The sequence below is a fragment of the Xiphophorus couchianus genome, chromosome 22 (assembly GCF_001444195.1).
Source record: "Xiphophorus couchianus chromosome 22, X_couchianus-1.0, whole genome shotgun sequence".
In the NCBI taxonomy this organism is placed as follows: Eukaryota; Metazoa; Chordata; class Actinopteri; order Cyprinodontiformes; family Poeciliidae; genus Xiphophorus; species Xiphophorus couchianus.
This window is the reverse complement of record NC_040249.1, coordinates 18137900-18148844: the sequence shown is the minus strand read 5'-3', so window position 1 is coordinate 18148844 and position 10945 is coordinate 18137900. Positions and strand designations below refer to the sequence as shown.

The 10945-nt window shown below is 38.5% G+C and overlaps 1 protein-coding gene across 8 annotated transcripts in view; it reads left to right on the top strand.

Moving 5' to 3' along the window:
* The first annotated feature begins 17 nt into the window (after positions 1–17).
* The window catches only part of lyst (lysosomal trafficking regulator), an 86677-nt gene continuing 75749 nt past the window's right edge, over positions 18–10945 (top strand). For 5 of the 8 annotated variants that reach the window (XM_028006031.1, XM_028006032.1, XM_028006034.1 and 2 more), the window contains exon 1: positions 1219–1686. In XM_028006031.1, coding sequence (XP_027861832.1) covers positions 1606–1686 — 81 coding nt within the window. In that variant the 5' untranslated portion in view covers positions 1219–1605. Of the gene's footprint in view, positions 93–1218; positions 1687–5208; positions 5245–5613; positions 5751–10945 lie in introns of those variants that run through there. The other 3 variants (XM_028006030.1, XM_028006036.1, XM_028006037.1) reach the window with 3 other exon arrangements.

Here is a 10945-nt window from a genome sequence, read left to right as displayed (position 1 = left end):
CTGCCTTCCAGTAAATGCTGAGGGCGAAATCGCCCAGAGCCTGATCAGTGCTGAACGAAGTCTAACTGTTTTTTTAGTCACTGCAAACCAAGGTACGTTCAAAGATGTAAACTTCATATTTATTCTGCAAATGTAAGGGGTGTGTCGCCTTAACCAGACCATATAATTATTTTTTAAAACGCAATTGAGGATGCGTTTATTTCTCTTTGACACAGTTCTGACAGATGACAAAACACACAGATCGAAGCGGTGCAATAACCAATGAAATAGCTAATGTTGTGACTGTTTGCGACAGAGTCATAAATCTGAAATGTATGGACTTATTTAGGACAAGGTTTTATAAGTAATAAATCTATGGCTTTCTGCGGTTGATATATAAAAATCTTTTCGTATTTTCGTTATAGTTTCCAGTACTGTGCGTGTCCATTACGGCTAAGGTAGCCATAACATTAAGCTCACGGAAGGAAAATAATTTCAAAATAAAATTTCAAGCACGACTTTTTTCTAGTAAAAGCTCCTTTCTTAGCTGAGAAAATAAACACTTTAGATTGGAGAAAATATATTATTATATCGTCTAATAAGACTTTAGATTGTGTATATAAAATTTTCCTAGTTTTGGTTTTGACAAACAAATCCATAAACTTTAATTAGACTGGATCCTCTTTGCAACACTTATAAAATTGCTAAAATTATTACACTATGAAATGTTAATGAAATCCATATGCAGTGTATTTATTTTTTTTAAAAAAAACCCTCTAAATAAATCTTTTTAGTATTCTATTCAAAATATTTTCATTGAATACTTATTTTGTTTTATAGCAAAATTACACATAAAATATTGGATATATTTATAAATACAATATTGTATTAATTATTCTGTTTAGTTTTCTTTCTTTATTCACTTTTTCATTATGTGTATCACTTTGCTGCTGATACATTCCCAATTTTACAACTCTAGAACAAATAAAATGGTTATAAAAACAACTAAATGAAAAAAACAGTAAACATAAATTTTTTCAAAGTGAAATTACTTACAGCATTGCGTTTTACGAATTACCCAACGAATCAATAAAAAACACAACTAAAAGTGCATACATTTTTCTCCATTGATTTGTACTTCAGTGATGCGTAAAAGCTTTTATTTTGAAGGAAACTCCCCAGCGGAAATCGCTTGGTATGGAATTGCCGCTAGCTTGATGCTAGTTCTGTGAAGTACCTCGTTAGCTAGCTTGAGCCCGTTTTGTTTTGGTTATGTTACGCTGCGTCTGGATCGTCAGACCGACGTTTTTCGGGTTCAAGTCAGGGCAAAGCGCGCTGTAATAAAGTGTTAGTTCATCTGCAAGCCGTTTTCTAAGAACAAGTGACTTAGACGACTTATATTTTGTTATTTGTTTTGGCTTTAATACCCTTCTACATCATGTATTTCCATCCAGGAGCTCCACTTTAAAAGCGGCGAAGCGGCGCAGTGAATCATGAATCTGCAATGAAAGACTCAGGAGAACCTCTGGGTCTCTTTCCGGGGCGCTTCCAGCCTCCCGGGGGTTAAGAAAGGATTGCTGTAAATCCCTGACTTTCTCGAGGAAGCGCCTGGAGAACCTGGAAGCCATGGCTCATCTAGAGCAGACCGATCTGTCATATGCGTGGGAAAAGTATATGGACTGTCGGCTGCAGGGAGCGGATCTGCAGGTAAGGTTCTGCAGCAGTATGTATAGGATGCATGCTCAGCTTTGTTGGAGGTGATCCTTGTCAGTGCTACACTGCAAGCCAGTTGTTCTGGAGGTGAAAAAATGCAATAAAAATTTATCTTTTTTCATTTTAGTACATATAAAATATAGTTAGCTTCATATTGAACTCTTAAAATGCTCCCTTGGGTTATATTAGTCATATTCTGTCTGCATTGGTATCATTTTCCAAACCTTCTGGGCTGTTCAACAAGGTTGCAATAATCAGGAATGTAAAGAAAATATTGTTCAGACATTCTTATTGTCTAAAACAATTACCTTTCCTGTTTTTTGGCTTCCCAGAGTCACTAAACCTTAGGGATTGTGTTCAGCAGTGTGTAAATGTCTAAGGTGGCTTAAGAAGATGCTGTTTCTTCTTCTAAAAAGAGATGACAATCAAATATTCAAGAACTTAGTTTTTTTCAGTTTTAATTATAAGAACTACTGCTTTACTTTATGCCTTTTTACTACTTGTTGTAACCCAAAGAAGACGTTTGTCATGAAGTTACTCATGAATATGTTTATACAGTATACCACCAGCTTAATATCTTTAAATTATACATCATATTGCTGATATAGCAGTACACCCAAACTACTACCACTCCTCAGATCTGTCCTAATCCTACTTCAGAACCATTTACCAGCTTTTGTAGAAAGAAATAATCTCACAAGTGTTGAAGTAGAAGCACGTACATGCTGTGTGGTGAATCAGAGCAGAGATGGAGGCAGGTGTAAACCACAACTTGTTGTGTTACAGTGTGAGTGCATTATTGTCTGAAAGAGCTGCGATGTGTTTGTTCAGAAATCTCTCCCAGACTACTGCTGCTCCTTTTGTCTTCCCCTCGTGCCGCTGGAGCAGAACGGCAGTCAGATCACGAGACCTAGATTAGGATCAGACTGCGTGTCTTTACACTCATCAGACACACACTTATTCAGAAAATATAGTGGCTCTCAACAGTCCAGACCCCAATTAAAATGCCAGATCTTATTTAATATAAAAATTATGCCAGAAATAACTGGTTTAAATGTTTATGTAATGCAAATGCTGGTACAATTTATCAGAAAAACAAAAACATTCAGTGTTTTTCTGCCTTGCAAAATGCTTGTAAAAGGACATCTGGCATCCACGGTTCTCTTTAGACAAATTTAATCCATTAGAAAATTTATTGCTTAAAATCACTGTGATGCTAAAAATTAAAATCCGCCATAAACAAGCCTGGAAGTTTTGCATCAAACTGGCTGTTATTTACAGCTGTTGATAATTTGATCCAGTTTGGCTTAAAACCCTGGTTTTATCAGAAGAAAAATAACCTCACAGCATGATGCTGTCACCACCATGTTTCATAGGGGGCATGGTGCTTATTTACTGAGATCACAACACGTTTTCCCACTTGGTTTTAGAATGTCTTTTTTTTTTTGAGTTAATGGCTTTTCTGTTAGACCAGACAGTTTGTCGATTTGTCTTTTCATCACTTCTGGAGAAACGTCCAGATTTTGATTCACCGTTCTCCAGTGTTTTCTGCTCTTACTCACGATTCTTAGAGATAAATAAGATGCTGTGGGTTTTGTTGCACTCTTGGCTCTCCTCACAAATAAATGAGGAACAGCTACCCTTTATTTCTAATCAGAGCTGCTAAACCCAGGAGGACTAAACGTTAAAATTGGATCAAAAGGTGCAGGAACAGAGGATTCATTTGAGAGTGTGCACACCTATACAAACAGATTATTGTGTCTTTGTTTCTCTCTAGTAGAAAAGCTTGTTTTACAGTTGAATTGTATGAGGTACATTACAGTTCACTGACCTAAATTATGAAACTGGTGAGCTTTATCCTTATTTACCTGCTTTACACTGAGGATGCTCTGTATTTTCTAATATTTTAACTAAATCTGTCATTTTTTGTTACGATGGTTCCCTTGATACAACTGCGGTTGCTCCTACACCTGTCAGTTAGATAAGCGTGATCATTTAAGTGTATGAGACACACAGAGAGGGTCTGTTAAACACAGCTGTCCTCTCCAGAGAGCTACCTTTCCCTCTCAACTGAGCCTGATGTGGGGAAGACATTGTGACAGTTTGTGGTGCTCGCATGGCTACCATTGCGCTACCAGCAAATTATGTTTTTTCACAACAGCACACTGTAGGGTTTGGCGGTCCGTGTCTTTTCTTTGTCAGACAGCATGTAGGCAGCAAAATGTGAATTGACTGGGAAGGGATCCATCACATCGCAGCTCAAGAAATGTAGAAATGTTAGCTGGAATGCACAAAATAAGCATATTTATATACTGAACTACATATTTTTAGGCTACAAAATTGAAGCGCATCATGTTTTCTTGTGGTTTTCTCAAATCCTGCAGTTTGTTGTGTAATTTTTGTCACTTCCTGGAGCATTTTGACTTGTTGTAGATTATTGTTGGTTCCTTCTCATCCAAGGAATACGCTTATGGATGAAAGCGATCCATCAGTCATTTGCTGCCAGTAGGGTTCGTTTACATACACTTTACTTTTTGTCTACAGAGATACATACAGTATGTTCACATCGGTTTCACTGGACACTTAAATTGGTGGCACAAAAACAACACCAAAGAAATTTAGTTTTTGAGCAAAACTGCTTGAAAATTGAGGTTGTTAAAACATCTACACTCCCGATGAGTGTAGATGTCCATTCATGCAGGCTAAATAAGACGGTGATCGTGTGAAATGTCTGAACACTAACAGCAGGAGGACTCTGCTCATCTGTTTTGCATCTTAATCTGTGATCACACCTTGCAGTGAAATATGGAGGGTAAATAAACTCGTTCTTTTACAGCAGTTGATGAGGAAGCTTATATAAAAGAAGTGTGAAAACACCAGCGCTTAAGCTGCTGCCTAGTTATATCTGCAAACTTCACAGCTTTACTGTTCTATCGCATCAAATCACAATAAAAAGCAATAAAGTTTGTACCAAAATGGAAAAAATGTTCAAATCAATTGAATACTTTTGCAAAATGTTGGATCTGGTGTCAATTTAACTTCCTCTGTTGTGTTTTTACAGCTCAGTGATCAGGTTTGCTGCTGTCGGATTGATAAAAATGACCTCCAGGTCACCTTTACTCCCATGACAATATGGTCAGCAGATGAATTTCTAAGATAAAGAAATTATTTGACAGATTGGTTTTACGTCCTCTATTTTGGAGTGAAAACATTCTTCTGTTTATAAAGGAAAGTTAAATAAATTCCTTTTTGCATTGCATGGATAAAAATTCAAATAAGAGTATTTGCTTCTATTTAAAATCAAAATCTTCCTTCAGGGGAGATAAATCTGCAGTTTGTGGTCAGACATGTTTCCATTCTCGCTGTATCCTGATGAGCTGAGTCAATTTAGCAGAATGGTTTGTTGGGCAGGAGCCAAGCATAAGAAGCAGGTTTTCTGTCGCCTGTCAATGTTGGGTTTCATTATGAGACAACAGGATGTTTCAAAACCAAGTGAAATCAGTCACACTCCTGGATTGATGCTAACTCTGCCACTCATGGCTGATCGGTCTTGTAAGTACAGCTCTGCATCTCCTCTGCCTTCTGTCCTGCTTTTGTTTTATGGCTGACAATCATAAAAAGCTGTGATGCAAATTATCTTTCATGCACAGTGCAGCTTAACTACTCACAGCAATCTCGTGTCGGTAAAGTTGCTGAAATGTTTTGACTTCCTGAATAAGAGAAACCCTGGTTACACATCCCAGCCACATTTCATGTCGTTACGTCTTCACACTTGCCTGTGCCAGTACGTTCTGGTCTTTCTGTGGTGAAGTCCTGATTGCTTGACTAAAGAAGATTAAACTTCTCAAGCAAAGCATATGGCAAAATGGGATGAATGCAAAGTAGCTCGTAGAGATTACAAGACTGATCCACCTTTATTTCTCCATTGTGCAGCTTTCAATGTGCTTTGTGTTTTTTTCTAGTATCTCTTCAAAGCTGTACTTTGTAAAGTGTAATGATGTTTATTAGGAAAAACTGCTAAAAACAACAACAAAATGTGCTGCAGAACAAGGTGAAGGGTGAGTGATTTAATCTCTCTTTAGCTCTTATTTTTACGCATTTACTTACAAAACAATGCGAATTTGAATGCTCTTTTTATGTTTTAAGCAATATGTCACTATAAGAGTTGCATACAAGTTTCTGTAGCATTTAGCTCAGCAGAAAGGAGCATTGCAGCTTAAGCTTTGCAAAGCAAAAAGTGATGATGTGTGGGAAGCAGCATCAGTTGGACACAGTGTGGAGGAAAAATTATAATTGCTTTTTTTAAAGTGTTCTTGCTTTTTGAGGACTTTTTTTCTCAAATATTATAGAAATATGAAAACCGTTACCTGTTTTGGGGTTCATTTGGAGATGCTGGCTGATACCAGCTTCCTGTTATTGATGAGGTTCAACCTAGAACGTTAAACTTCTGATTTTCATTTATTATGACTATAAAACAAATGAATATGTTCGTCTTAGATTTTTGTAACATTTGACAAAACTATGTGCATGTTCGCTTCAGCTTCTCTTATTTCAGGAACAGTTTGATCATATCTTTGATCTTGGGCTGTTTCTGCTTCTTTATATGCTTTTTATTGTGAATTTTCACCTCCCCTGAAGGTGCGTTTGAGATATTTAGCTACAAACACTCAAAGGATCACAATTTTGGCATTTGTGGTACGGTTACTGAAGTGTCCCAGCTGTGTTTTAATGCTGCTTCAGTAAGGCGTCTTATTTATTTATAAATTACCACTTAAGTAGCAGTGGGTTAAAGGTTGTAAAACCTGTGAGCAAACAAGTGAAGACAACTGTGGTTAAATTCTGGTGAAACTTTACAGAAGAGGAAATCCACACGAATGAAGCATATTTGTGGGTTTTTTTGAGCTCTATAGAAAAGGCCTGCACATCATTTGCTAAACCTACTTTCTATCTCTGCTTTCAGTGAATAAAATGTTTAATTCAGTGATTTTCCCTTTTTGAATTCACAATGACTCACCTGTTTGCTCATTAAGGGAAATATACGACTGTGACGTCTTGTGATTATCACACCGCTTTCAGCATCCTCATGTTGATCATTGTAATTTATTTTTATAGCTTTCCTCATGTTATTTATGATGATTAAATTGAAGTTCTTAAGGTGTCAGGACTTTTTTACATCTGCATTTATTGTTCTAGCCCGTATTTTCAGTCCAGCTCGCGCCGATCGCTGACTTGTTCCACTCGACTGGCTGAAAGGATGAATAATTCATCTCCCTTGTTCCAGGCTGAGTCAGACCTCTGAACCATTGCTCCTCTGCCTCAGCTTTTTTTTCCCACCTACAGACACGTTATTAAGTCCGTTGCTGCTTTAAAAAGAAAAAAAACCTAAATTTTAAGAGCAGAACAGAGTGGTCAGAGCAGGATGATAATTTTAAGTAACATTGGTTTACACTTCCTCTGCGTGTTATTTTCAGCTGAGTGGGTTTGAGTCATTTTGCTCAGTTTGAGCGGAAATGTGGAACGTTAGGCACTCCTCATGACGCTCATCACCCAAACGTCAAATTGCATCAATAGGAATTTCTTACGGGAAGAGAGTGAAAAAATAAATAAATAAAATGTTACATAAGCAGCAGCACGGCTCTTCCCTCTGCCAAGTTGTAGTCTAACCAATTATCCAGAGAGCTGCAGCATTTGTACCGATGTGGGTGACTCAGCTATGAGACTCCCATGACCAGTTCTCCCATGATCGCCACACTGGGCGCAGCCACTGGATCCGAGGGGTTTCATATTGCAAACATGCATCTCTTTCATGCAAATGGAGAGATTGAGTTTTGTTGTTTTCCATTCAGTTTTGAGTTTCTGTTTTCAAAAAGTACAAATAATGGAGATTAATTAGTTTGTTGATTGCTGATCTACAGGGTTTTTTTTACCCTTTGACCTCCTGATTCTGTCAGAATATAAGCTGAAGAACAGCATTCAAAATGTTTCTTTGTAGACTTCCTACAATAAGTTGACTTTTTTTTTTACATTGAGCCGAATTGATGTCACACTATCAGCGTGAAGGTTTTGCAGATATTTTAAAACAGGACAAAATTTGAAATTGTGCCCATTCTGTATAGTATTTTTAATTCTGTTTTGTACACATTTTTATATTTTATTTTGTGTGAGTTTATTTGCTTTTATTGTCAATAACCTTTACTGTGACAAATTATTTTTCCATTTTGTCTTTTTCAATTATCAGAGATCAAATGATAAACTGACTTTAGCCTCATATTTTAGGAATTAGCATGGTTAGCATGGTTAGCAGGGCTGGGATCACTAAACCATTTCCAAATTCTAAAACCACAAAGTGAAGACCGAATAAAAGTGTAGGTGGATGCATAAACTTTTTACACTTTCAGTTTCTTAAGCGTTGTTGAAGTCAAAACAGCAGATTCTGTCCTGTTTATTTTTCTAAAACATATCGCCAAAGAAGAACTTTTACTAAGTATGTAGACAAGCTTATAAATGTAAATTAACACAATCAAACCTTGTTGTATTCGTTTATCAAATTATTTTTATTATTTCTTATTAAAATTTCAACACTTGTTTCACACATGAATCCCTCTAGCTCATGTGTGTCAAACCCAAGGCCTAGGGGCCAAATCTGGCTCACTATAGCTTTTTGTGTGGCCCCTCTAGACTCTAGAGGTGTGCATAACTAGCACCTTCAAGTGTTGAAATATTATTTTATCAAATCAATGCAGTTTTGTACCTGTATACCACCAAATTACATCAGTTTCTTTAGTTTTTTGTAGAAATTCACTCAAAATCAACAGAGCCCCACATTTTGGATGCATTTGACCATTTTTCTCAAAAATGGTCAAAAACATTAGGTTTAAGTTGATGCGAACTCCCACCTGCAGGTGGGAGTTCACTTCCGATCCGCAATTGGTGTGGTGAGTAGCAAAAAGTCATATTTACAGTCAGATAAACGCAAATATCTCAAAATTGTAAATATTTCTAAATTAGCACCACAAAATCCGTGATTTTGAATGAAATAAAATCCCGAAAACAATCACAAAATACTGGAGGGACTGATCAGTGTTAAAGGATGTTCAGTATTTAATTTTAAGAAGAATTTATTGAATGCAGAGACAGCTATTTACTCAGATTTTGAACAAATTTAACAGTTTGTCAATGGATTTTATCAATACATTCTGGAACAACCCAAAATGAAACTGAAAAATACAATCGTTTTGATGTGGAAAAGTTTGATATGAGTCGCATTTGCTGTGTGAACGTTATTTCTTCAGTAACAGCTTCTACACTGAAGTGTGTTATTGGTACAACCTTGTATTACCAAGGAATGGTGAGTTAATTTATCGGAAAAAAGATAAAGCTGTTAAAGTTTCCAACTGGTAGCTTTGATTATATTCTTGTTGCATCTTTATTAAACATGAGTAGTAGAAAAAAAAGAGACCGATTCCATCAACAAACAAATGGGGTCAATAATCTGTAGCAGTCAGTTTCCACCCATCCAGAAAACTGTAATGTTTGGTGGCAAATGATGAAAGACGTTAATCAGTTCACAGGGAAGGTTAAACACTGAGCTCTGTGAACCAATTTCCCTCCTAAGCTGTGTTCACTGGTATTGGCCAGTAATGTCGCCATTATCAAATCAAAGTGGTGCAGAATGCATTACAATATTGGATTAGAGCCCTGGAGGGAAAAAAACAACGCTGTTGCTTGGAAATTATCTCCAACCATTTGGTTTTCCTTTCCTATTTGATGAATTCAAAAACACAGATAACGCAGGGACAAACGGATCCATATAGACACAAATTTTTCAATTTATTTAACAGCGCAAGTTCAGGTCCAGAGTTGCTTCAGGGCTTAGTTTATATGAATTAAATGACACATCTGGCAGCTTTGCAGCTTTGATTTACTGCCAGTTTTTCTCCTCTGCTTTTTTTATCTGCTTCTCATCTGTTGCTTTTGTTTCTTTCACCACTGTGATCATGTCAGCTCTCATGTTTTCCCCCTGTCTTCCTCTCCACTCTTTCATCCATTCCTTTCTTTTTCCTCCTTTTTTTTGTCTCCTGCGTATGGCTTTGTTAGCCCCCTGATGTGCTGTGACCCAAACCCACCCATCCACCCACGTGCTCACCAAACCCATCAGTGCTTTGGTTGGGTTTTTGTCTCAGCTGTTGACCCTGACCCCGGTGAGTGTGGTCCATTCTGCACCTTCATCCTGCAGGATTTAAAACTACGAAATTCTCTTTCTTTAGTATGTTCAGAGTAAAATTAGATTTTGATTATTTAGGTGTAACATTATGTCTCTGTTGCCAGCATACCGAACTGTTAGCATGTTATAACAGCTTTGAAACTGACTTCAGTCAGAGGCATCTTCAGATTTGCTGCAGGCTTGACTGTTACTGAATATCCTTCCTGCCCACAACATCATCATCCACAATAACTTTTGGAAAATAAAAGAACAATATGAGTTACAACAACATTTAATATCCCTTTGGGATAAATAAAGTATCTATCCATCCATCCATCCATCTTCTTCCGCTTATCCGAGGTCGGGTCGCGGGGGTAGCAGCTTCAGAAGGGAGGCCCAGACTTCCCTCTCCCCAGCCACTTCTTCCAGCTCCTCCGGGGGAATCCCGAGGCGTTCCCAGGCCAGCCGAGAGACATAGTCCCTCCAGCGTGTCCTGGGTCTTCCCCGGGGCCTCCTCCCGGTGGGACGTGCCCGGAACACCTCACCAGGGAGGCGTCCAGGAGGCATCCTGACCAGATGCCCAAGCCACCTCAACTGGCTCCTCTCGATGTGAAGGAGCAGCGGCTCTACTCTGAGTCCCTCCCGGATGACTGAGCTTCTCACCCTATCTCTAAGGGAGAGCCCAGCCACCCTACGGAGAAAACCCATTTCGGCCGCTTGTATCCGCGATCTCGTTCTTTCGGTCATGACCCAAAGCTCATGACCATAGATGAGGGTGGGAACGTAGATCGACCGGTAAATCGAGAGCTTCGCTTTTTGGCTCAGCTCTCTCTTCACCACGACGGACCGGTACAGCGCCCGCTTGACAGCAGACGCTGCGCCAATCCGCCTGTCTATCTCCCGCTCCCTTCTTCCCCCATTCGTGAACAAGATCCCGAGATACTTAAACTCCTCCACTTGGGGCAGGACACCCCCCCTGACCCGGAGAAGGCACTCTACCCTTTTCCGGCTCAAGACCATGGCCTCGGATTTGGAGGCACTGATCCCCAT